Here is a 24,854-nt window from a genome sequence, read left to right as displayed (position 1 = left end):
CAGTGGTATTAGCGGTAGAGTAGTGCAAGGGGCCGGAATTCCAGCACTGGGAGCTAGCATTGTCGTCTTTTACAACAGCAGCATGCCGAGTTATTGGTGTAAAGATCTGGATCATACCGTTTAGTCCAGCCATTCTAGTTATTGATTGAGGTGTAGATGTTGAATGTAACCACCGGAAACTGGGTGATTTCAGCAGTCACGTTACCATCCACGCCGAAACTCTTCAATATTCCTCTTATTATCCCACAAGGAAACCAAAGATGCACCTTCGCTTTTGACACGGTGTCGTGGATCCCCTTGGGACTGCTCAAGGACGAGATCAACTTGTAGTTGTTGTCAACCAACACAAACGTCCCTCTGTGGTTGGTTCGCAAGTTGTCCATTTGCTTGTTGTAGAGACACTTCCACACATCTCTGCACACGAACTTCATGATGTCCAAGATATCCACGATCTTGGAGCCTGGCCCCCCCGTGCCAGCAAAACGGGTGTTCTTGTATAGCAAAAGCTCGGCTAACTTCAACCCCAAGGTGTAGCCGTAAGCTTCGACCCGCAAGCTCACGTCGTCCTGGTCCAATGCCGCCAGATCGAGCACGTTGACAGTACCTGGGAGGTCATTGGGGATGCTGGAGAGCGGTTTATCGATCGTAGAAGTTTCGTCCTTGTCTGCCAATGACAGGAGGGTGTTGGTGTCTGCGAGTTTGTGTGATACTCGAATTGAGGTAGGGACGAGTTCTTGGAGGAGAAATTGGAGACTGGCAGCGTTCACATACGACTGGGTATCTAAGATGTCGGGGGCTTCTTCCGAGCTCGATGTCGTGCCAGATCCCGGGCCAGCGGTGGAGGACATGGTGGATTTTGGTACTGAAAATGATCTGGCCCTATATGGATCGGACACTCAGGTATAGTGGGTCGTGTATAACCCATAAAAGTTCCAGAGGGTTCATAGGTTACTAGACTAGCGGCAGTAATTCTTGACTGGAGCCTCGATGCTGTTGTATCTTGATGTGCCGTACAACTGCCACCATCGTAACACTTCAGAGCCGTTAAGGTCACCAGAGGGTGACAGGTAGAAAAGACATTCATCACGTGATATTACTGGGACGGATTCTGACTATTTCAGTAGTTGGCCAGTGCCAACATGTACGCTAAACAGTGGTGGCTAGTTAAGTATCATCTTCGAGAATAGTAGCTGAGCACCTAACAAAGGAATGGTTAACATTTTTTTATTTTTTATTTAATGTCACTGATAGTTACGCCAAACATTCCACAAATAATATTCACAACTTTCTAGTTGAGAACATCCTACACTAATATCACCATACAGCATACTGAGTTTATATACATATTGAGTCTATATAGCATAATGGTCATGAATTGTTAACATATGAATATTATCTTTGGCCCTGAAAATTATGTGCGGGTCAATTTCGTGATGATTTCCGAATGCTGTGGAAATAAGTCAAGCAATTCTTGCCTCTCATAGAGTTTGAACTCCCTGAAATCAAACCCGGGAGATACCATACAGCTGACTAAGCCATACCCCTCGACTACACTTGAACCGAAGATCACGCCTGCAGGAACCTCGAACTGTAATTTTTCACCCTTGGAGACGTTCTTTCCAAGCACCACCAGCTCGTACCTGCCATCAGGATAGATGCAGTGGACGGTGAATGATTCGCCGTCGTGGTAGTACCATACCTCGTTCGAGTACAATTTGTGGAAATTGGAGGGGTTTTTGTCCTCCAACAAGAAAAGAATGTTGGTATAGAGAGGAACGTCCAAGTTAGTGTGGGACTTGATGATGTGGCTGGAAGCTCCCGTCTGTCTGTAGTAGCCACCCTCCGGGTGGCTCTGCAAGTCCAATTCTTTGACCCAGGTCTCTGCAGATTTCATTGTGATATTGTAAAGTGTAGGGAAAATTGTTATCTACAGAAGGTGGGAGGTGTGCTTACGTAAGCACATTATATGACGGAGCGACTTTGGGGGCCTTCTTCTTTCAGTACTGGAGGACGAGAACTCATGTGGCACATTTGGATAGAGATGGCGGCGCTCAGCGGAAGTACAATGGCTCTTGCACGCGCAGTATTGGAATGCAACCAGGGCTGGACGGAATCCCATTCCTCGGGTCAGGGCACTGTTCTCGACCGAGGTACCAGCTGGTAGACGTTAGCCACAGCTGGAAAACACCGCGCAACTGAGCAGCGCGACCGAGCAGAACACCCCAGGAAAGTCCACCTTCTGTGGCATGACCTGTAGCGTGACAGCTAGAGGCGGTACCCCGTCCTGTAATCCCGTTGTACCCGTCACTCCGCACAGATGTGCCACGCACGACCCGTCAAGGTTGCGGCTTCCCTGCGTCGTGGAAGCTTCCACCCCACCACGTCCCCACTGCCCCACAACCAACACCGCCGCCACCAAGCCCTCCCACTCCCTCCAACTCCCCCAGTCCCTTCCAACGGAAGTCGTGCTTCCGGTCCTGCTGCACCTCCATGCCCGGCCTCCCCCGCGTGATCTCGGCCAGCACACTACTACCTGTCCCTAGTGTTTCCCCGTATTAGTCCGTTGGCGCGCACTCGGCCCCGGTGGAACTGTCTAGCTCTCCGCATTGATAATCGAGGCTATTTATGAGTCTCTGGAACTTGCAAAACGTCCTCCTGGCAAATTTTCCACCGCCTCCTCCATCCCCCCCTCCTGCGCTGTACTGGCACCTCCTCCACACCACCGCCACCGCTGCGCGAGACTTGATCCTAGCTCGGCTCCCTCTGTCCCCCACCAGAACCCTCCACCACCTCGTCCACCTGGTGCTTCTGCCACTCTACCTCTCCCTTTTTGCATCGGCTTCGCTCGCCTACTACGTTCTAGCACCCACCCTCCAGCCTTCACCAGTCATGTTCAGCAAACGTCCCGACAAGCACACCACGGGCTTGATCAACATGAGAAACGACTGCTTTGCCAATTCGTCAGTCCAGGCGTACTCAGCATTGCCAGGCCTCACGGAATACCTCAACCAGTTCTATCTTGCATTCAGACAGTTGAAGAAGTTCGTGGACGACCGCGACCTCGACGTGTCGCACTTGCTTAAGTCCAAGACAAAGACGAAGTTCAAGAACTCCAACACCTTCGAGATCCCGCTCCACACGGCATTGGCCCAGATTGTCAAGAAGTTGCAGGATACCCAGCTCACGTCCAGAACCATCTCCGTGTGGACTTTCCTCCACTGTCTCGAAAACATCTTCAACGCCAAAATCTCACGCTCCCAGCATGACGCCCAGGAATTGACCCAGCTTATCAACGAGACGTTAGAGTTCGAGAACGGCAAGATCAAAGCTTACCTCGCGTACTTGAAGAAAAATTTGGCCTCCATGGTAGGTCCCAACAACGTGCCGGCACCACGCGACTACGAGATCTTGGAGCTGATAGAGGTGCCCGACTTCCCGTTCTCGGGCTTGATCTTGAGCCAGATGAAGTGTCTTGCCTGCAAAGGAGTTTCCAAGCCCAGCTTCTCGCCATTCTTGATGCTCACCCTCCACGCCCCCGAGAAGTTATCCACTGACATCGAGACGTTATTGAACGAAAACGAATCCGAAACCATCGAGGGCTACCACTGCTTGAAGTGTCGCATCTCCAGAATTGTCCAGGAAGAAGATAGAGCTGGCAAAAACGATTCCAACCCCCTCCTCAAGCGCGTGAGAACACTTCACGAAGAAAGTACCTTGGCAATCAATGAAGATTTGGATAAAGATCTCGAGGAGTTCATCAAAAACTACAAAACACCAGATTGTGAAATTGCCAAGGTTACATCCACTGTCTTGAGAACTGCTCAGATCCTCAAGCCCCCCAAGATCTTCGGCCTCCATCTTTCTAGATCCTCGTTCAACGGGGTGGATATCACCAGGAATCCTTGTAGAGTGTCTTTCAAGGATCAATTAATTCTCTCTATCGGTAAGGAATACCTGGAAGAGCTCCAGAAATTTCAAAGCGCCGCTGCTGCACAGGACGAAGCCGAAATGTCGGAAATCACTGAGTCCTCTGAAGTCGGCAGCACTGATCGCAGTGGCAGTTCTAGTGATGCCTTGCCAAATAATGTTTTGACACACGATGTCAATGACATGGAAGACGAAGACGTTCAAAGAGAAGATTTTGATGAGAAAGGATCTGACGACGAAGACGATGAGGAAGCTTTGGGTTCCACCGACGCCGATAGCACTGTAACCGAAACTGAGACAGCTACAGAAGGCGATGATGATGCAGAGTATGACAGTGACAATGAGGATGTAATTTCCACGGCCCGTCAATCAATAATGACCACAGGAACCTTAAAGGACAATACCGCCACCACCAATCAAACTAGATTTTCAGACCTGTCCACTTTGGCTACCAAAACTCCAGAGACATTAAACAATGCTCCTATCACGGAGGACCAAACCGACCGCTTGAAAGAGCATTTCAAAGCATTTAAATTCAATGATAATGATGTCTATAAGTACAGGCTAAAGGCAGTCATCAGACATCAGGGATCTCACACCCAAGGACATTACGAGTGCTACAAGCGCAAGCCTTTATTTGTAAAGGATAAAGAAGGTACCATTTTCAAATTGTCTCCAGAAATTATTGATGAAGTAAATGATGAAGTTGTATGCAACGTCCAGAAAGCCACAGAAAAGGAAGCTGCAAGCATTCCGGGAGCGAATGACAAGTTCGAGCAGGATGCCGCATCTAACAAATTCAAGAAGTTCTCAATGACTCGCTCAAATAGTGTAAGGAGAACATCGTCCTCTTCAAACGAAGGAGATCCACTCAGAAGCAGATCTTCTTCAAATGCGGTGCCTTTAAGTCAAATTTCAGATGATCAAAGTCGCTTCCCTCCAAATGAGGAGATCGGTGGGTCTGGATTCCGTAGAAGGTTCTCGACCATGATGGGACGTCGTCCCTCTGTTATTCAGGGACACCCCCAAGAATCCAGCATTCAAGAAATTGTCAACTCGGGGTCCCAAACCCCAGCTGAACTATTGGTGGGTGACTTGGAGCCAAATGATTATTTCTCGAATGCTTTAGCTAATGGTGCCTTGGAGAACATTGGCAAAGAAGATGAACACAAGCAAGAAAGCACAAAGAAAATTAAGATGAAGAAAATCTCTTCGCTCATCAAGAATCCTTTCTGGCGTATCAGTGACTCTCAGGTCACAGAAGTTTCTAAAGAATCTGTCTTATGTGAAACCACTAGTGTCTACATGTTGTACTATGAAAGAGTTGATAGAAAACAAATCAAGGAGCATTAAATTACTTAAGTATAGAAAAATATAGATTTGCATAATTTAGAATTGATGCAGTGATTTGACAATAGTAGAATTGTACAGGTTTCCATTGATTGAACCAAACCAATTTGCAGGCTTGTCGCATTGAAGATCAAAAGAGTCTTCGTAGCCACAGTAGAAAATTGGAGGATTGGAGGTTAAAAGTTTCATCTTTTCCAATTTCAACCAATCGTTACGGATGAAACTTGACTTCAAGCGGTTGTAAATAATTGGCCTTCTCTTAAGCTCAAACTCAACCGTGCTCGGTTTATAGAAAAGTCTGACTGCTTCATTTTCAGATGTGGAACATTTATGTGACCCAGAAAAACTTGTACTCTTCGAGGACTTGGTAGTAAGCAGATTTATATTGGTATAGTGGTGTACGAGCAAACGAGTCATCGTTGATCCCACATTGCCTTCCCTAACACTGGTCAAATCTAGATTCACCAGATAACCAATTCCCACCGAGCCAGATGCCAGGTCCTTGCTTCCCAAAAATGACAAGCATGGGCTGGCAGGAAGTAGTAACTCTTCATACCCGTACTTAGTCTCGCCATCAATACCACACTCATAAAACTTATACTTGCCTTTCGTCAACCATGACTTCAACGATACCTTGTCAGCATCAATAAAATCTTGCTCGTCTGGAACTAGGATTGTTTTCGTATCCTTGAAGTAAATAGTTGCCTTGGGTGACTTTTTTAAAACGTAGTTCATCTTGTCTGGGGATAAATCCTCACGTTTAGATAAGGTGTATTGATAAACCGTCTCTTGAGCAACTGGTGCGGGACTATTCACAGCAAAAAGTGAAACTTCGCTGGAAACCTGGGAAAATTCTGAAAACCCCTGTACGAGACGGTCATACTGAGCTAAAGTGTAGTTATCTTCGGCAAAGTAGTCTAAATTAATTGCAGGAGTTGAAACGAAGTCTTCAAAGTTAGGCTGGGAAAGATCGTGCTTAACGGGCACAGCCAGAATGAACTTGAGAAAAAACGCAAGGCTAGAAGCAGTGAGAAATAACTTCATTTCTAAGACGGTTGTATCTTCTATTTTACTCGTTGTCTCCAAACTGTTCATTTTTATAGGCCTCCAGATCACGCTGGATATTATGCTAATTTGCAGCCACAAAAATACTAGAGGGGCAAACTACTATAGAAACATCGGTATCACCATACTCTGTAAAGATCCAAAATCGCTGCAGAGTGTCTCCTGAATACTTCATTTTGCGTATACTGAAAGCAGGTGTAGTGTAGTCTATTCGTACTTGCTAATGGAGATTACGTAATACGCGTATTATCAAATCATTGGATCACGATTATAGATCAAATTCCAAATGATAGGAACAGGGCCCTTCTAAGTGACAGGCATTCTAAACATAGATATCACAGAACAGGACCCTTTGATCCAAGTACATAATCAGGCATGGCTAACGAGGAAAACCAGGTCCAGAACCCTCCCAAAATCAACGCACCCAGCGTACCGAAACCCACCAGCTTAAACCATGAAGCGCCCATGAGCAAGCCCATCTCTGCCCCAAGGTCAAGCTTGGCCCGTCCGGCTTCAACCTTTCCAGCAATAAACTCGGCACAGAGAGCTTCTGGGGGCTTAGCAGTTCCAGGACAACAAAGTCGAAGAAAGGTGGTGTTGAAGCCAGGGCATTCGCCTTTGGACTGGGCCCACCTCAACAGCAGTAAGCCCAAGCACATCCTTCGGGGAGTTCCACCCAACACCCCACCACCACAGTATGTGCAGATTCCTAAGGAAGAGTTGAAAAAGCATAAAACCCAGGAGGACTGTTGGACTTGTATAAACGGACGAGTTTTCAACATCACTCCATACATCAACTTTCATCCAGGCGGTGTTGAGGAAATCATGAAGTGTGCGGGAAGAGATGGCACTGCATTATTCAACAAGTATCATAGCTGGGTAAATGCTGACCGAATGTTGGAAAACTGCATGGTGGGGATTATTAGCAACTGATAGTCTATAGAACGATACTAATGTGCATATGATTGATGAAGCAATAAACTCACTTGAAGAACTCCCTCTATTTATTAGGCAATAACACCTGAGAGATCAGATAAGTCACAACTTCTGTATTAGAAACTCCAGCTTGACGCTCTAGTAGACGGTGTCCGCAATGATCAATGTATTAAGATCCCAATCGTGCTTCTCTTTGGGAATTATACCCACCAATTGCTCACGAAGCCCTATTCCAATAAGATGGGGTGACGTGTGCTTGTTTGTGTAGTATGTGGCAAGAAACTCATCGTAGAAACCAGCACCGTGGCCGATCCGCTGCTTTTCGCTGGTGAAGGCAACACCAGGCACTATTATAACATCTAGCTTGCCACCTTCTTCTTCCATGATGTCTGGCCCCTCTGTAGGCTCGAGAAGCTGGTACTTTCCTTGCGGTTTCAACCTCAAAACGTCGTCATAACTTTTCATTTCCAACATCGATAGGTGATTCTTCTTCCTTCCTTCCTTGGCTATAGTGTTGCATCTCGGTAAATATACTCTTTTTCCCATCTCAAAACATGTCTGGATTATCGAGTTGGTCTGTATTTCCAGATGGGGCATATTCATATAAAGAGCTATCCTCTTAGCATCCACAAACGGTTGATGCTCCCGTAACCTCTTCAATACCTCGACTGATTGAGTACGTAGAGATTCCTGTGAGATGTGCTGTAGTTGTGATTTTATCGACTTCCTCAATTGCAATTTTGCGTCTTTTAAAGCGATAGAAGACATTGTGCTTATCAGAGCTTTAACACTCGTTTCTTCAAATACAATTAGTTGGATCAGATCTAACAAAAAATTTGTGGGGAAAAAATGCGCAAACCCGGAATCGAACCGGGGGCCCAACGATGGCAACGTTGGATTTTACCACTAAACCATTTGCGCTTGTTCCTGCATTTTTGAGAATTTTGACTTGAGTCCCTATGTATAATTTCTATTAGTAAATGATTACTAATAAAGTTTTCTTTACCTTCAGTGTTGGTCCTATTGTATTCTCTAATAGTAGCTTAAGTAATGATTGGAAACTCGTTACTCTTAGTTAATTTTTTATTAGTAAATTTAGCTCCCAAGTAATGTGATATTCGTAATAATCACATCTCTGAGTTCCCGTTTACTCCTTGGTCCCCAATAACTCTATAATTTGCATCCTACTAGAACTTCTTGTTTGTTTTTTTCCACTTTTACTAAGGATCCTGCTGCTCACGGACTGTCCATATACCTTTCCGAAACACGTCTCAACTGGTTAATCATGTTATTAAGCATTCACTTTACTTAAAAAATGGTATTATTGTGAACTCTTAGGCGTGGCTACTCACATCGACATCTCCGAAATGACAGACATCTTGGATAAAGGATAGTTTTAGAACTTGAGTACATTTCTCCGTTTCATCGTATTACTAATAGTCTTGCATAGGTGGAGGTAAGTCAGTGTAATTGAACCCAACCCGTTACTGGGCTTTACGAAAAATTAGAGTGAACTATGATAAAACATCCTTCCTCAACTTCCAGTATCATAGACTTCATCTTTGGATGACCCTTTAAATTTTTCTCGAAGATTATACTCCACACAATTAAGCTAAGTGTCCTAGGACAGGACACCTCGGTACAAGAAAGCTGGAAATATACTCCCAATTCACATACCCAGTGTGAAAAAATTGCAGGTAATATAGTTCGTAGTTCAACTACCTATATTGCAAGGTCATCTTCAACCTCTTTGTCGCACCAGCAGTTTGCAGGGATCTAGTGTTTGGGTTGATATTCATCACGTCTACGATCTCTTTTCGAACCACTTACGTCGCATAGGGACAAATTTCAAAGTAATTGCGGGGAGAATCATAATTAAATTGGTGCCATACTAATGTATTGAGCTTTTCGAATGTGAGTACTATTACACGCACCACAAGGGACCTATAAGTGCTAATACTCATGACAACACCTGTGGTAAAGTACCTTTTGACTACTCGTCCAGCCACTGTCGAATTGATCTAAAAAAACCCAGAGACTTAAAAGGCATCCTGTTCCGGTGGTTTGCAGTAATAAATCTAGGTTTACCAAATTTGCTACAACTTGTCCTTTCAAGTATATTCAAACAAATTTGATCAAATTCAAAAACTTGAATAAACTGGTAAGAAGTTTGCCATCACTAAAAGCTGAAATTGCAGATTAGTGGGTAAAATTGAAGAAAATTCAACTTTAAGCTGATCAGCATTAATAAGACATTCAAACCAGGATAACAGATAAATCTTCTTTAGCTGTATTTAATGTTCAGAGCTAACTGCAAATAAAACCGATTAATGGCAGTTACTTCCAGGTAAATGTTCTTATTCTCTTCCCTGCTGATTACGCATGTTGACTTCAGGATTCTTGAACAGAAATTAAGAAGCACTACCATAGCTTTAGTATATTTGTTCTTAACATGTTAAAGTATGATAAAATAATGCCCGTTCTACACATTTCACACAACAAGAGAGCAGTTCAACAAAATGAAACCGCATTTGAACTCACTATCTCACTGCTTCGAAAAAATTTAGATTTTTCAACAAACTACAGCTCAAGATCATCGAACATGGAAGAGGTCAGCCAAAAGATCGAAGTGATCGATATTAACGACAAAAGCAAGGAAGAAGAGGGCCCAATTGTACCACATGAGAGACAACTTGTGGATGGTGTGATAGCTCTTTGGAAGGAGGATTCTAACAATGAGAATCTTGGAATGAGTAAACTTCATGCATTACTTAGGGAAAGACATCCTAATTGGTCTGTTTCCGAGAAGAGAGTCAAAACTCTGTTGAAGAAGTTTGGTTTGCTCCAATCTAATCAGCAATTCACTTACGCTAATGAAATTAAGTCCGAGGTTACTCCAGACATAGTGCTACCAGAAAAAGTCCAAATCGTCATGACCAGCAAGAGAGGTAAGGGTTTATATGCCAAAAAGGACATAGCAAAGGGCGACTTGATTTGGGAGGAAACCCAGCTTTTCTTCATTCCACCTTTGGCCAACGTGAACTTGATCAAGTTGGGAAAGGCATGTTCGTACTGTGGAAAGCTTTTGGAAAACACCAAATCCACTTTGAGAGGGCTTGATTGCAATGTCTGCTCTGAATTATGGTGTTCCCTTGCCTGCAAAAAGACCGAGGCTAATTTACATGGTCAACTCAAACATAATGTCTACAATCCAGGAAAGAAAAGCTCCAAGACGATAGATTCGGGTGCGTTTTTAGAATTGCAAGATTATTGTTTGACTGAACAGTGGAATGCTTTGTACGCCATCACTATTATTTATGCAAATATTTTATTGGATAAAACGGGCGTGAAAGGAAAGCAATTCAGGGCTATGGCCCGTGTTTCTCAGGATATCAGATACAAGGCTTTGAACTCGTCAGCTGGTGCGTTTGATAGTCTCCAGGGGGGAGCATTGTTTGTCCAAGAACAGCAAGAAACTTTATGGAAAGAGGGATATGAAAAGTTCTTGAGAGTGTTTCCTAACGCTGCTTCCGAAGGTATCGACTATCGTGAATTCCTATTCATGATGGGTACTTACAACATCAACAACTTGGACTCCTGCATTTTTTTGACCCAGTCCCATTTGAACCACAACTGTGATCCAAACACTTCGGTGGAGACCCAACAATTGCGTACTTCAGGTTTGAAGGTATTCGCTGCCAGAGACATTCGTTCTGGAGAAGAACTCACAACCACCTACGTCAACCCTGCCCATCCTGTGCAGCAGCGTCAACGTGAGTTGCGTGTCAATTGGGGTTTCACTTGTGCATGCACCAAGTGCAAGTCCGATTTAGATACCCAGCACCGCAGAAAGTCCTCCAGTGGCCAGGCATCCACCAGAGCTGATGTGAGAAAATTACTTGCAGACACCTCTAAGGAGCTTGGAGAAGGTTCCATTGAATTGGGCATTCCAGAGCAGTCGGGCGAGAGAAGAAAGTCGGTCAGATTTGACGAAAAGGTGGTGGCTGTAGAAGAAGCATAGTATATACTTTACATGTACGACATCGGCATTCCAGTAAGCCGATCGCATTGCGTTTATGTGTAAACTGGATCAATCAGTGCTTCAGTTGGGCTTTGGCCAGGCTTGTGTGCCATATACCATCTACCCAAGTGTGAGTGCCCAACCAAGGCAGTTTTGGAGCTGAGCTGCTCCAAATTAGATTAGTTAAGGTCGATGGGTACAACACCTTCTTGGCAGGAGTACCAGAGGATTGCGTCTTTGCTATGATTTGGCCAGTATCGAGCCCGCATATCCAAATTTCATGTCGTAGAACACCTGTGAATGCACCCTGTGTTGCTATCGTGGATTAGCGTGGCGATATTCCGTATTCTTGTTGTCTCAGATTCCTCAAAACCGGCCCTGGTGCATCTCGTTCCGAACCGGACTAAAATTTAAAGTGCTGAAATTTTCTGAACTACAGAGACGTCATATGAGAATAGAGAAGGTAGAAACGGCCTATCACATCCTCATCTAGGTTCAAACACATATTTCGACGTTCCCAAGACAAGGTACCCCACTAAACACTGTGAAGGATCCCAAACACTCTTTTAACGCTTTCAGTCGTACTGGCAGATATTAATAACCTCATCCAACAACCATGGACAGATACGACAACACATACTTGAACGAGGAGTTACACTTACAGCCAGGATCGGCACCCACCCAGACAGTTGTCGACGAAGCTGAGTTATTGGCAGCCCAGGCAGCTGCCGAGGCAGCAGCAGCTCAACAACAACAACCAGGAGGTGCATTCAACAATGTTGGCCAAGGACTTACTGGTAAGTTTCGTGACATGATGATGCAATACTGGCAAGAAACCATCAACCTGATAGAGCACGACGACCACGACTTCAAAAACCACCAGTTGCCTTTGGCAAGAATCAAGAAGGTCATGAAAACCGACGAAGATGTCAGAATGATAAGTGCCGAAGCACCTATCTTGTTTGCTAAGGGATGCGACGTTTTCATCACTGAGTTGACCATGCGGGCGTGGATTCACGCAGAAGAGAATAAGAGAAGAACACTTCAAAAATCAGATATTGCTGCTGCTCTCACTAAGAGTGACATGTTTGACTTTTTGATAGATGTGGTGCCTAGGGAGGAAGAAAAGCCCAAAAAGTTCGCTGGCAACAGGACGTATATGAGCCAGCCCCAACCATCGATTCCACACCAGGCCCATCTCCAGCAACCCCACCAATCATCTCAAATCCCAGGATCGCAAGAATCCCATCAACAACCGCTCACACAGGCCCACCCACAACAACACGCACAACCAAACCAGAACATCCAACAACAAGAGCAGCAACTGGCAGGCGAGGTCAAGGATGAGAGTGAGTTGGAAATGAAGCAGGAAAGTGAAGTGCTTTTACAACAACAATTATTGCAGCAACAGATGCTTCAACAACAATTGTTGCAGAAGGATGAGAATGAGACCCTTCCAATCAATAATAGTATCAATAGTCTCCCAAGCCAGAACTACCAAAACTACCCCAATTATCAACAGGGATACCAGGGCAACTATTAGAGGCACTTGAGAGACTCACGAGACTTACGAAAGATATGCTACAAGGAGAGATCTGCTAAAGATAACGTAAGATCAGGGGCACCCTCTTGAACTTGTGCCAATTTGAGTCCACATTTTTGACGGTTTGACAAAGTCCCGTCAGTTATTGGAGTTGTGAGTAATTCACCTCTATTCAAAAGGTTAGTGTTGATATTAGATTTTACTCTTTGTACACCAGACTATTTCTATTTCACCCAGGTATTAATAAATTGTTACAGTATTATGTGGAGAATTATTGGTCACGTGGTCACGTATAACTGCCACCACCACAGACTACCACTACATTAATTACCCCCAAGCCACCGATTGCGCAATTGGCACTTGGCGGAATAGAGTGCGCTACGAATTCCTTTCTGAGCCCAGCTCGAGTTTCTGGTACTACTAATCATTTGCATGGGGCAGCAATCCAAGAGCTCGTAACCGCACTAGTGCACGCAATTAACATGGGGCTACAACTCACCTGGGAAGTTTCGAGAACTATATAAGGGATGTTTGGAAGACTCGTCACAAGACAATCTCTCCGCCTCGCTCAAAAGCCAATTGGAAGAATTCCAAGAATACCAAGAATGACTCTCATCACCATTTCTCAATCTTTAGACGAATCATATTCAAAGCATAAGATCATCCCGGATGTTGTGGATAAGTTCGAAACTCAAGGATTGTTAACCATTGAATACAACCTGGAGCAGGTTGCATTGGGTAACACTTTGGCTGTTGCAAGAACCCAAGAAAAGCCTGTCATTCAATTCACCCCCAATCTGCCAAACCAAGACGGTAAAGTTGAAGACTTCGGTAAGGATGACAAACTCATCTTGGTTTTGACTGACCCTGATGCTCCTTCCAACAAGGACCACAAGTGGTCCGAGTATGCCCACTGGTTGCTCACAGACTTGCAACTCAAGTCTGGCAAGGACGATTCGAGCTACATTTTAGATTTCACTACAGGGTCCGAAAAGTTGGAATACCAAGGTCCTGCTCCTCCTCCAAAAACAGGAAAGCACCGTTATGTATTCTTGTTGTATAAACAGGATCCACTGATTAAAGAGGTCAGCACTCCCTCCGATAGACCCACCTGGGGAACTGGTGTCCCTAGTAGTGGGGTCAGGGACTGGATCGCAAAGAATGCACCTGAACTGAAATTATTGGGAGTCAACTTCTTCTATGCCGAGAATGAGGACAACTAATTCTGACGTCTTATGTGGGGAATTGTTCCTTCTTCGGCGTTGGTGACACCGGACTACCTCCAGCCTTGGCTATCTTATCTAGTATTACGATGAACAATCTATCTGTTTCTTAAAAAGCTGTAGTCTCTGGGACTTACTACAAGACCCTTACCTTTGTGTGCCCCTCGGTATATCGTTTCTATGATGTCAATCATTTCCTGCTTGTTCCCAATTGTGAAGTTTAGCTTATTATTGTTACCCGTCCCAAAATCACACATCATGTGTTTGTTCCGGTAGAAAAACATCACTGTGAAAGGATCATCATCAAGTTCGTACATCTGATTGAAATCTTTGACTAGATCAATGTTGCACAAGTATATGGAGGCAAAATTCTTCACCTTTTCCAGAATCTGGTAAAGAATCTCATCAATTAGCATACATTCAGACTCATGTTCCAATCCGAATCTAATAATCACTAACCTGTCATCCTCAGAAAGAATGGCCTGGTCAACATGCCATCCTGTTCTAAGGTGAGGGAGAAACACCGAACCCATTTTGAAGACTGTGTATGTGAAGTTACAGTGACCTGATGATCATCAGGATAGAACAACTGAAGTAATATTGTTGGTTTTTGCACGACTTCGACTTTTGACCAGTATTATTACAACATGGAAGTAGAGGAAAAGGGGAACTGCAGGACTTCCATTTAAGACAGTATAGGTGATTTTAAGCCGGTTATCTTACACAACAAGTTTTAAGAAACTCGCTCAAGCTTGTATGGTCACATTGCAGCTGCCATTTGAAGAATGCTACTTCGAAAGACTACTTAGGAGCCATAGACTCGTATCGGGCGAGCTTGATATTTTCACATCAGCTAGATGGGTCTCATTTTATTTGCTTATGATACCTTAGGTGTTCTTGATCTTTGAGTCAATAGTTTTTGTGCACTGAAGATTTTTGCAACCATAAGAGCGCAAGGACAAGGATGAGCGCCTCGATGAACTCAAAGTATTTCAGCAAGCTCATCGATGGTGACCCAAATTAATGACGAAATAGTGGTCGAAGAACCTTTGCTTACCAATACAGAAAATAGGAACCGTAAAGCAAGTAATAATACACCAGGTGGATCATTGATAAATGACCCTACATTTTCTGGTCTACCCTCGAGTCTGTTAGGTTTGACGGAAGGTTACCAGATGATTCTTTTCAAGTCTTTATACAGCAAAGCTATTTCAGTACCCATATACGATCGAATATTTTATTATTGCTGGGATGTTTGGGTTGTCGAAAGAGACAATAATCTGAAATTAAGAATAGAATGTCGCTTGGAAACCAAACAGGATTTGGATCACTTTGTGAAAAGGAAATTCCAAAAGTACTTAAATAAGGAGTACAAAGTCCATTTGTTCCGACTGGGTATGATTCCTAAGAAGAAAGGCATTCCCAAAGGCTATACTATTGAAATTAAACTACCTCAAGAGAAGGAAGTCGAAGCGGCTACGCAATTTGGTTACTATGTACTTTCCAATACCATTTACCAGCATTCAAGACGGATTTTCAGTAAGTTAACATTATTTTTGAATGCTCTTTACTGACCTCAAGTATCCATATGTGGAATAACTATAAAAAGACTAGCTGAATACTCAACCTTATCTTTGTGGATACATCCAGTACAAACGTTTGGGATGATGGGCCAGTCAAGGTTTCTTCGAGAACAATTACTGATCTTGTTGGCCAATATGAAATTACATTTGTCGGAACATCTAGTTTCTTGCTTGGATTGTATTGTACTCGTTGATAGCAGCACCTTGGTGACTACAATTATTGAACCTTAGTATAATAACAAATCAAAGAGTTCAATTGCGAGGTTCGATGTAGTTCATAGCTATAGATGTCATGATTATGTGGTATTGAAAAAAATAATGAAGGATGCGAGGTTCGAACTCGCGCGGACACTGTCCAGCAGATCTTAAGTCTGCCGCCTTAGACCACTCGGCCAACCCTCCATGTATAAAGTTTAAGAATGCCAAGAATTAATATGTTGTATTTTGTGAATCAAAAATACCCTGAAATTGATTCCCACGCTTCTCAAACCATTTTAAACCCCATACCATAATATTTGTACCCTTTTTGTTAAAAAATAACGCTGTTACGGGCTATGACTCATTTTCTCGATGGTCGTGCACGTGATAATTGGTGATTTGGCAACCACAACTTGGGTAATTCATATCTTGTTGAGCTCAGTATAAACTTCACCAAAATGACAGGATTGTCCACTAGAGCAATTCATGGAGGCGATGATACCTCCAGAGTTCCTGATGTAATTCCCCCAATCAACATAGCAACAACCTACAAGTACGAATCGGACCCAGAGAACTTAATCAAGTATGCGGATATTGAACAAAACGGAGAAGTCAATGGGGGTGGCTTCTATTATTCACGCTTCTCTCATCCTAATTCTGAGCTGGTTGAGCACAGTGTTAAGGCAATCACCAATGCGCATGTAGTTGCATATTCTTCCGGATTAAGTGCATTTCATGCTGCACTCACTCATTACAACCCTAAGGTGTTGGCGTTTGGCGATGTATACCACGGTAATATTGGAGTGGCCAACATTTTTACCAGAAATCAAGGACTCAAACAGGTAGGCGTGGACAATTTTGATCAATTGGGTAAGGGTGATTTAGTTCTACTTGAAACTCCTGTGAACCCAGACGGTACTGTGAAAGATATTAGCTATTATGCTGAAAACGCCCACAAAAGAGGAGCCTACTTGATAGTTGACTCGACATTTGCTCCTCCTCCTCTTCAGGACCCTTTCGAATTTGGTGCGGATATGGTCTTACACTCTGCAACAAAGTTTTTTGGAGGACACAGTGACTTATTGGCTGGATTTTTACTCACTAAGTCTGAAGAAGTAAGAAAACAATTATTTGAAGATCGTAAAATGTTGGGTACTATCATCCCTAACCTCGAGTCTTCGATGCTTTTGCGTAGTTTGAAAACGTTGGAGCTCAGAGTCCTCAAGCAGTCTCAAAATGCTACACAGATTGTGAGATACTTTTCCGAGAATAAAGATAAATTTCCTGCTTTGGCAAAAATCGATCACGGATCATTGCAAAGTGAATCATTTGTCAAGCAACAGATGCCCAATGGAGATTCGCCAGTGTTCACAATCAGTTTGGTGGATGAGAAAACGGCTAAATACTTTCCTTCAAAGCTCAAATATTTCCACCACGCTACTTCTTTGGGGGGTGTAGAAAGTCTCATCGAATGGAGAGCATTGAGTGATCCAAGAGTTAGTCCTACCTTGTTGAGAGTAAGTATTGGTATCGAAAATGTGGAAGACCTAATTGAAGACTTAAGCCAAGCATTGAGAGCTTCCTAATTCTTTGTGGGTTTTCACGCCTTTCATAATTTCATTCATGGCCATAATCTAAATTTAGAAAAGAATCTTTAGACAATACATCCTCATTGAAAATTGGGCGCAAGAAAGAGTGTAATGAGTCAATAATAACCGAGCTTAAAACAGTATCTTGTCGTGCTCTTCTAAACTTGAATTTAAATAGTATTCAACTAAACCTAAATAAACAAACGACAAGAAAAACGTCTAAGGTTCGAATAATCGAATGGTAACCACATATCGGATATCATGTCATTATCCGTGTTTGATTTTTGCACGTCCATTTTTTTCTTGAGGGTAGACTCCACCAACCCCTGATTTGGAGGTTAACGATAGGTTAGGATGTTACGAACTAGAATGAATTATTTATTATATATTCAAAGTTTTTCCTTACATACACATACTCAAAAGGAACCAACTAGTGAAGGAGGGAATTAAAAAAGACGCTTAAATAAGCCTAGCATGGGCTGGCAATATACTTCTCTGAAGCTTTGCTTCTTATTAGGAGATCATTGAAGAGAACTACTTCAACTTGAATGCTAGAATTTGTCATCAAATGTGAAAACCGCAATGAGTCCCATTTTCGAAGACCATGAAGTGAATTGATCCATATCACGGAATTAACAGTTCTTTGCAGAATAATTAATTAGTATGGCAGATTTAAAATCAGATTAGATTGATTGCTTTGATTCAGTTTCAACTTTGACACTGTCAGTCTTCTTTGGAATGCTTGATCCATCGTTGTCGGATTCATCAACAAGGGTTGGTTCACCCATTTGCGAAATATCGAATCCATTGCTTTCCAAGTAAACAATGAAGTCTTCATCTTCTTTGTTGATGGCATCTTGGCCAACAGATGGGCAGAAGAAAAGAGCTAAAATTCCGGAGAAGACACACAATGCGGAAGAGATGTAAAATGGCATTTGGTTACCTCTGTCAGTTCCTGCCTTTGAAGTGTTCTTGATGATAACTGGGAAGACCCAGGTACCAACAAAAGCACCGATCTTACCAACAGCAGCAGCAATACCATAGTATTGACCTCTGATAGCAGTGGCACTAGTCTTAGAAGCTAACAAACCAATGTTGTTACCTGGTCCAAATTCACCCAAAGTAGTGAAAATACCGTAAACAACAACGAAGGCACCAATATGGTGCTTCAAGGTTGGGTAAAGGGCAGCCATAATGAAACCAACAACAGCTTGAATGGTAACACCAGCAGCAAGAGTGAAACGTGGACCAAAGTAATCAGCAGCAATGGCACCCAAAAATGTACCTGGAATATAGAAAACGTTGAAAACAACATTCCACCCGAAAGTCTTATAAAGATCACCATCTGGAATAACTTGAGAAATGATGTAACTGGAGTAGATACCGAAAGAGTAAGCTGAGAAATCATAAATGAACCAAATCAATGAAATGATAGTTAATCTGAACCAGTAAAATTTCACGACTAACCATAATGGAAATTTCTTAACGTTTTTCATGTGGGACTTGTTGAACGAGGTAGAGTCACCCATCTTCATTCTCATGAAGAAAAGAGAAATAGGAGGAATGGCACCCAATGCGAGTGTTAATCTCCAAACTGCGGTCAAATGACGTTCGCTGAAAATCCAAAGTAAAACTAATGGAACGAATGCACTAATGATAAAACCAAGATCGATCATGGAGTTAGTAAACCAAGCGAAGTAACGGTTTCTGTGACCAGCTGGTAATTGGTTAGCAAACTCTGAAGCGATAACAGAAGCAGTTGGGTACTCAGCACCGATACTGATACCCAAGAAAAATCTGAATGTAACCAAAGCAGAAAACAAACCTTGGGGACTTCCATGAGCACCCCAGGTAGCAGCAGCAGTAAGAATAGTGAAGAAAATCATCATGATGGTTGCAGACATCATACCACCCTTTCTTGCGACTCTGTCAGAAATGTATCCGAAGACTAATTGCCCCAAAACTGTACCAGCAAAGGCAATCGATGAAACATTAGAAATGGCATTACTTTGCTTGTAAGCTTTTGGATAAAGAATACCCAAACAAGTTGACACGGTACCAATAGAGTTATTGATGTAACCATCAGAGAATAAACCTGCACCAGCAATGAATGCGGGCCATAAGTTCTTCATTTGAACCTTACGAGCCTTCTCTTGCTGGTCCGGTTGGTAATCTTCTTCAATGAGTTGACTTTGCTTCTTGAAGATAGTAACTTCCTTGTCGAAGTTACGCTTCCAGCCGAAAGCTAGGTCGTTGAATGATTTTGGGAGATCTCTGGAAGCCATCCTTAATGTGTAATTGAGTCCAGCTGATATCTAATTATTCAGGAAGTGCAGTAACTGTAATCTCGAAGTTTAGTGGTACTTTTCTAGAAGGCAGCAAAGAAGTAACCTCAAAAGTAAGTACTGAATAAGATAGGCTTGCTGCTGAATGCACTGCAGATCAGCAGCTCTATAAATACAAGGCTGACTTATGATCTGCAGACCTTTCGGTTCGGCACACAAAGTGCATATGGAGAAATTGGGACAGGAAGGGTAATAATAATTGATAAGAAATTAGACAAAAAATATTTACATGTCTCTGATATAAACGTGTCATTCATAGTGCCTTGCGGGATCGCTTAAGCCCTTGATGAGGCAAGGCACAAAAGAAATGTTACAGGATGTACACCAAGCTACCTGCCGGATATCTTGTGGGTAGGACAATCAACGTGGGGTTCACTCCGCACGTGTTATTCGGACCTACCCATTTTGGCACTAAAGTCGTGTGAGGCACGTGGGGGTGGATATCTGGTAATTGCCACGGCTCACGTCTGGATGCGTTACATAGGTCCGCCATGTTATTGTCAAAGGGGCCAATCCGGCACACACAGCTACGGCTCTCGGTCCAAGTGGCATTGGTCTCGGAGGATCTCGGTTCTGATCAATATCAAGATGGCAAAGCAAATACGAGTCAATAAACAAACATCATACTCACATCCATCCAATTTCAAGTTCGTATTTGTTCCCCTTGCCATGTAGAAGTTCCCCTCTCCGAGTTTGAAGCATTTCCCCGTGCGTGCACATAAAATGTGTCCGACCAAAAACTTTCCTAATTGGGTTACAAATTGCTTGGACTCCGATTTGACACACTGGGCACCCTATCGAATACGATATAAGGACTTGTCAGCTCAAGGTACTCAAGGGAGAGTTGCGGTGCGTCGCTTAGCCAACCTTATGCAATACCTGTAATTCAACGATCTCAACTCTACACGTGCTAGAATTCTCCAAAATAACCTGTTGCACCCCTCTTACCCGAGAAACGCATGCGATGCTAGGTGTTCCATCAAAATCTTTGCATCTTTATTGTTTATGTGTATTGAAGATCTACGGTTACCGCTATTCTAGAGCTTTCCATGCTGACAAAATGCGTCTGCATGCCCTGGATCCGTTACCATTGAAACCTAACGCCACTCCACAGTCCAGTTTAATTTTTCACCAGCCTTGAATGGCACGACTTTTAAGCCTTGGTTGTTCGCAATTACCTCAGGGACAGTATTTTCTCTTTGGACTAACCAAGCCCTCTCGTCTGTTTTGGCCACGTTCTTCAACCCATAAAAGCTAATACCATTCGATCCAACGAACTTACTTATATTTTCAAGCTTTCCTTGTTGATCAAAAACTTCTGCAACATAACTGATGGCGTGACTTTGGGTGTAAACACCAGCACAGACACCAACATGAGTGCTCTTGGCTTCTATGGGGTGTGGTGCTGAATCAGAACCAAAGAAGAACCATCTCTCACCGCTAGTAGCTGCATCAACTAAAGCTCTCATGTCTCTAGGGAACTTTGCAACCGGCTTACAAAAGTTGATTGGGTTACCTGCCCAATTGTCAATTGTCAACGATAAATGATGGGCTGTTATGGTACCTGCCACATATACTTCATCTTGTGGTCCTGTACCCTTGTTCAAATCACGAATTAATTCTATAGCATCTCTCGTAGTACAATGTTCCAAAACAATTTTCAACTTAGGAAAGTCTTCATGCAATTTTCTTAATGCTGGCAAAAACTTTGGCTCTGCATTCAAGACATGAATATCTTCGTTTTCGTCGGCGGATTCGTTTTTGATTCCTGGCTTCTCTCCATGGATGTTCAAGATCAACCCCTCTTTCTCCATCACTCTGAAAATCGGATAAAAAGAAGTAAAATCATTGGGGTCTACTCCATACTTCGAGTTGGTTGTAACACCGGCTGGGTAGCATTTGATACCGTGGATATATCCCTTTGACGCGGCTCCTGCAACTAGATCCTCCGTCAATTCTTTTGACAAATAGAAAGTCATCAAGAATCTTGTGTCTGGGCAGAGCTTTTCCAAGTCTTCACGATACTTGGAAACTCTCTCGATGGTTGTAACTGGAGGAACTAAGTTGGGCATTACATATGCAATAGAAACACCACCTTGCTTCACAGTAGGTGTAATTAATTCCATCATTGGACCATCTCTTAAATGAACATGCAAGTCTGCAGTCACTCCTAGTTCTATTTCGGCCATGGCGTTGGTTCGAAGTTCTTTACCATGAAACTTTGAGGTTTCAATCACATCTTTCGACGAGAGTCACCATACAAAAAAACTGTCTCGCACGACTCAAATATACCAGGTAAAGGTTGCAAAAAATGAAGGCATGAAACTACTGAGTAAATCATAAGTCACCAGTGACTAGGAAAGACATCAGTAACTAGCAAGCTGTTGAGCTCTTCAGTTTTGTTTACTGTGTCTTTGTCTACCTTTTCTTTACTTTTACAATTATTTGTCAAAATTTAAAGAATTAGTGTCTATTAGGGTGTACTATGTATATATGCAATGTCAACTTACTTGACAAATAGTACTTATGGAGTCCAAAGTGAGATTCAAGTTGGCCAAGGTCATAAATTTCTGATCATTCTGGTTTACTAGCCAGCTCTTCTTGGGTTTCGCTAATCACACTCCAGCCCATTCTCTTGTTCAACTTTTCATATTTTGCACGGTCCTTATCCGAAACACTGGGGTTTATGCTAGACAATGCCAGATCAAAGTCCTTGCTGGTCACAACTATATCTGAATCAACACTTTCTTCTTCATAGTATCCAGATGCGTCTAATTGCTTAATTTGTTGTCCATGAAAAAATTTCTTCTTCAACGCCAAAACACCAGCCTCTCTAACCAATGATGATAAATCTGCCCCTGAGAAATTTCTACATCTCTCATCGTTGGCAACAACTTTCAAATCTACCTCGTCACTCAACGGAGTTTTGTTTGCTGCGACCAAGGTTTGCAAAATTTCGAATCTCTCTTCGTTGGAAGGTAATTCGATATATAAAGTCTTGTCCAAACGACCCGGACGAAGCATTGCTGGGTCTATCATGTCTGGCCTATTAGTAGCACCGATCACAAACACCCCCTTTCTATCATTAAGGCCATCTAATTCCGTCAATAATGTGTTGACAACTCTAGAACTGGACTCCGATAATGAAGTGTCTCTTCTAGGAACTAAAGCATCTAATTCATCGAAGAATATAATGCACGGAACAGAGGCTCTGGCCCTCTGAAATACTTGTCTCACAGCACGTTCAGATTCACCAACGTACTTGTTTAACAATTCAGGACCTTTTATTGAAATGAAATTAGCACGAGATTCATTAGCAACGGCCTTGGCCAATAATGTCTTACCACAGCCTGGTGGACCCCACATCAATACACCCGCAGGTGCAGATATACCCACTTTTAAGTAAATTTCTGGCTTCTTAATAGGCTGTACGATGCACATATGCAATTCCATTCTGATATGGTTCAATGCACCCACATTCTGCCAGCTGACGTCAGGAACAGTAGCAAATCCTTCTCTTTTTGCAGTTGGTTGAATGGTAGGCAATGCCGTCAAGAAATCATCATAGCTAATGCATAAAGGAGCAAGTTGCTCTTCGGTTAATGGTTGGGGATGACTTAGTAAGAATTTTTGTATTGTGGAATACTTTTCGACATCTGATTTACTTTTGAAATTGTTCACGAAAGTGTTATTAGGTGAAGTTGCGACAGTTGTATCAATATCCATGGAATCGCCATTGACTATTTCGCCGGTAGCCTTTTCCATTTCACCATTCAATAACTCTTGTTGCTGTTCACTCAAACTTTCAAAGATTCTCTTAATCGCAGCAATTCCAGCGGCTGTTACCAAGCTCTTCAAATCTGCCCCCACATATCCGGGTGTTCTTTTTGCCAACTCTTTGAATTTAAAGTCTAAGTTTTCCTGCATTTTCAAATTCTTGGTCATCGACTTCAAAATAGAGCACCTTTGATCTTCGTTAGGTACGTTCAAACAGATTTCCCTGTCGAACCTTCCTGCTCTTCTTAAAGCAGAATCCAAAGAGTCCGGCCTATTGGTAGCTCCTATCACAATGACTGGTTTTCCGTCAGTTTTCTCTAGAGTGAGTTCATCCATCAAAGTTAACAATTGTGCAACTATCCTTCTCTCCATCTCTCTTTGTGCACCTCCGTCTCTCTTGGGAGTAATAGCATCAATTTCATCCATGAAGATAATGCATGGTGCAATTGTCTTCGCTTCTTCAAAAATTTCACGTAGCTTCTTCTCGGATTCGCCCGACATTCCTGATACGATCGAAGGTGCAGAGATACTGATAAATGGGACTTGTAACTCACCAGCAAGAGCATTAGCTATAGATGTCTTACCACATCCCGGAGGACCATATAACAATACACCACGTGGTGGCTCCACTCCAGTTGATCTGTAGATCTCAGGATGCAAAATTGGCAAACCAATTAATTCCATAAGTTGAGTAGTAACATTCTCAAGACCACCAAGAGAGGAGAGCTTGGAGCTTGGTGGCTGATGATCAACCTTACTTTTTCTCTTCTTAATCGATTGCTTTGTCGAATTTTTAGTCCTCTTTTTTTCACCTCCCTCTTCAACCCTCTCACTATCCTTCAGCTCCTCTGAATCAGGTGGATCAACTTTTTCAGTTTTGTCTGGGTTACCCCAAAGTGAAACCACTGACTTGTTCAATGCGTTGGAGTCCTTTACTTCCATCAAGTCTTTTTCTTCAGTTTCTTCTTCATCTTCACCCGATGCCGAGTCAATTGGTTTTATGCTGCGAAAGTACTCATCTTCTTCTTCGACTACCACTTTCAAGACAGCCGAGACAGCCTTATCGAGGATATTTCTCTTCATTCGCCTCAATTGAAAATCCTTGAGTTGTACATATTCCAAGACTTGACTCCCCGATAAATCCTTAGCTGAGGCAATCTTTGCGTAAGGATCATCTGATTCTTCGACAACACTTGCCTTTTCCTGGCTCTTGGCTTCTAGCAAATCATGTATAAGGTCATAAATTTTTTGGTCAATACTCTGCGTTACTGTCCTCTTGTTGGCCATGACTGGAGGA

The 24,854-nt window shown here is 43.0% G+C and overlaps 15 protein-coding genes and 2 non-coding genes across 17 annotated transcripts; 7 read left to right on the top strand and 10 right to left on the bottom strand.

Annotated features, from left to right (window-relative positions):
- Positions 1 to 134: 134 nt before the first annotated feature.
- Positions 135 to 848, bottom strand: TRS33 (Trs33p; the record flags this gene model as incomplete). Its single annotated transcript, XM_020208927.1, has 1 exon — positions 135 to 848. One exon carries the CDS (start codon positions 846 to 848, stop codon positions 135 to 137), a length of 714 nt encoding a protein of 237 aa, XP_020067395.1.
- A 282-nt stretch (positions 849 to 1,130) lies between these two features.
- CANTADRAFT_139489 (cupin domain-containing protein) lies at positions 1,131 to 2,260 on the bottom strand. The gene has a single exon (XM_020206279.1). It carries the CDS (start codon positions 1,892 to 1,894, stop codon positions 1,412 to 1,414), a length of 483 nt encoding a protein of 160 aa, XP_020067394.1. The 5' UTR covers positions 1,895 to 2,260; the 3' UTR covers positions 1,131 to 1,411.
- A 551-nt stretch (positions 2,261 to 2,811) lies between these two features.
- CANTADRAFT_75061 (putative ubiquitin-specific protease) lies at positions 2,812 to 5,340 on the top strand. Its single transcript, XM_020211129.1, has 2 exons — positions 2,812 to 4,010; positions 4,068 to 5,340. Exons 1-2 carry the CDS (start codon positions 2,890 to 2,892, stop codon positions 5,278 to 5,280), a joined length of 2,334 nt encoding a protein of 777 aa, XP_020067393.1. The 5' UTR covers positions 2,812 to 2,889; the 3' UTR covers positions 5,281 to 5,340.
- CANTADRAFT_9458 (uncharacterized protein) lies at positions 5,317 to 6,372 on the bottom strand (the record flags this gene model as incomplete). Its single annotated transcript, XM_020211979.1, has 1 exon — positions 5,317 to 6,372. One exon carries the CDS (start codon positions 6,370 to 6,372, stop codon positions 5,317 to 5,319), a length of 1,056 nt encoding a protein of 351 aa, XP_020067392.1.
- A 128-nt stretch (positions 6,373 to 6,500) lies between these two features.
- Positions 6,501 to 7,700, top strand: CANTADRAFT_24855 (uncharacterized protein). Its single transcript, XM_020207240.1, has one exon. The coding sequence runs from the start codon at positions 6,718 to 6,720 to the stop codon at positions 7,273 to 7,275; it is 558 nt and encodes a 185-aa protein (XP_020067391.1). The 5' UTR covers positions 6,501 to 6,717; the 3' UTR covers positions 7,276 to 7,700.
- CANTADRAFT_19840 (5-formyltetrahydrofolate cyclo-ligase) lies at positions 7,417 to 8,046 on the bottom strand (the record flags this gene model as incomplete). Its single annotated transcript, XM_020206494.1, has 1 exon — positions 7,417 to 8,046. One exon carries the CDS (start codon positions 8,044 to 8,046, stop codon positions 7,417 to 7,419), a length of 630 nt encoding a protein of 209 aa, XP_020067390.1.
- Positions 8,047 to 8,128: 82 nt separating this feature from the next.
- On the bottom strand, positions 8,129 to 8,199 carry CANTADRAFT_t23. Its single transcript has one exon. It is a non-coding gene; the product is annotated as a tRNA-Gly (tRNA).
- Positions 8,200 to 9,494: 1,295 nt separating this feature from the next.
- CANTADRAFT_24854 (S-adenosylmethionine-dependent methyltransferase) lies at positions 9,495 to 11,591 on the top strand. The gene has a single exon (XM_020207239.1). The coding sequence runs from the start codon at positions 9,752 to 9,754 to the stop codon at positions 11,297 to 11,299; it is 1,548 nt and encodes a 515-aa protein (XP_020067389.1). The 5' UTR covers positions 9,495 to 9,751; the 3' UTR covers positions 11,300 to 11,591.
- A 387-nt stretch (positions 11,592 to 11,978) lies between these two features.
- On the top strand, positions 11,979 to 12,521 carry HAP5 (Hap5p; the record flags this gene model as incomplete). The annotated part of the gene is made up of 1 exon (XM_020208798.1): positions 11,979 to 12,521. A coding segment is annotated over one exon (543 nt), but the record flags the coding sequence as incomplete, so codon positions are not given.
- Positions 12,522 to 13,447: 926 nt separating this feature from the next.
- Positions 13,448 to 14,065, top strand: TFS1 (Tfs1p; the record flags this gene model as incomplete). The annotated part of the gene is made up of 1 exon (XM_020208997.1): positions 13,448 to 14,065. One exon carries the CDS (start codon positions 13,448 to 13,450, stop codon positions 14,063 to 14,065), a length of 618 nt encoding a protein of 205 aa, XP_020067387.1.
- A 98-nt stretch (positions 14,066 to 14,163) lies between these two features.
- On the bottom strand, positions 14,164 to 14,598 carry CANTADRAFT_45699 (U4/U6-U5 snRNP complex subunit; the record flags this gene model as incomplete). The annotated part of the gene is made up of 1 exon (XM_020209238.1): positions 14,164 to 14,598. The coding sequence occupies one exon, from the start codon at positions 14,596 to 14,598 to the stop codon at positions 14,164 to 14,166; it is 435 nt and encodes a 144-aa protein (XP_020067386.1).
- An 847-nt stretch (positions 14,599 to 15,445) lies between these two features.
- On the top strand, positions 15,446 to 15,855 carry CANTADRAFT_24852 (uncharacterized protein). Its single transcript, XM_020207238.1, has one exon. The coding sequence runs from the start codon at positions 15,463 to 15,465 to the stop codon at positions 15,637 to 15,639; it is 177 nt and encodes a 58-aa protein (XP_020067385.1). The 5' UTR covers positions 15,446 to 15,462; the 3' UTR covers positions 15,640 to 15,855.
- A 112-nt stretch (positions 15,856 to 15,967) lies between these two features.
- Positions 15,968 to 16,050, bottom strand: CANTADRAFT_t22. Its single transcript has one exon. It is a non-coding gene; the product is annotated as a tRNA-Leu (tRNA).
- A 254-nt stretch (positions 16,051 to 16,304) lies between these two features.
- On the top strand, positions 16,305 to 17,432 carry CANTADRAFT_44491 (putative cystathionine beta-lyase; the record flags this gene model as incomplete). Its single annotated transcript, XM_020209116.1, has 1 exon — positions 16,305 to 17,432. The coding sequence occupies one exon, from the start codon at positions 16,305 to 16,307 to the stop codon at positions 17,430 to 17,432; it is 1,128 nt and encodes a 375-aa protein (XP_020067384.1).
- A 782-nt stretch (positions 17,433 to 18,214) lies between these two features.
- Positions 18,215 to 19,720, bottom strand: GIT2 (Git2p; the record flags this gene model as incomplete). Its single annotated transcript, XM_020208277.1, has 1 exon — positions 18,215 to 19,720. A coding segment is annotated over one exon (1,506 nt), but the record flags the coding sequence as incomplete, so codon positions are not given.
- Positions 19,721 to 20,877: 1,157 nt separating this feature from the next.
- URA4 (dihydroorotase) lies at positions 20,878 to 21,969 on the bottom strand (the record flags this gene model as incomplete). The annotated part of the gene is made up of 1 exon (XM_020208946.1): positions 20,878 to 21,969. The coding sequence occupies one exon, from the start codon at positions 21,967 to 21,969 to the stop codon at positions 20,878 to 20,880; it is 1,092 nt and encodes a 363-aa protein (XP_020067382.1).
- A 385-nt stretch (positions 21,970 to 22,354) lies between these two features.
- On the bottom strand, positions 22,355 to 24,844 carry RIX7 (putative AAA family ATPase; the record flags this gene model as incomplete). Its single annotated transcript, XM_020206493.1, has 1 exon — positions 22,355 to 24,844. One exon carries the CDS (start codon positions 24,842 to 24,844, stop codon positions 22,355 to 22,357), a length of 2,490 nt encoding a protein of 829 aa, XP_020067381.1.
- Between the last annotated feature and the right edge of the window lie 10 nt (positions 24,845 to 24,854).

This window comes from Suhomyces tanzawaensis (assembly GCF_001661415.1).
Source record: "Suhomyces tanzawaensis NRRL Y-17324 unplaced genomic scaffold CANTAscaffold_1, whole genome shotgun sequence".
Lineage (NCBI taxonomy): Eukaryota > Fungi > Ascomycota > Pichiomycetes > Serinales > Debaryomycetaceae > Suhomyces > Suhomyces tanzawaensis.
The sequence above is the reverse complement of the archived record's forward strand: the minus strand, read 5'-3'. Positions and strand labels throughout refer to the sequence as shown.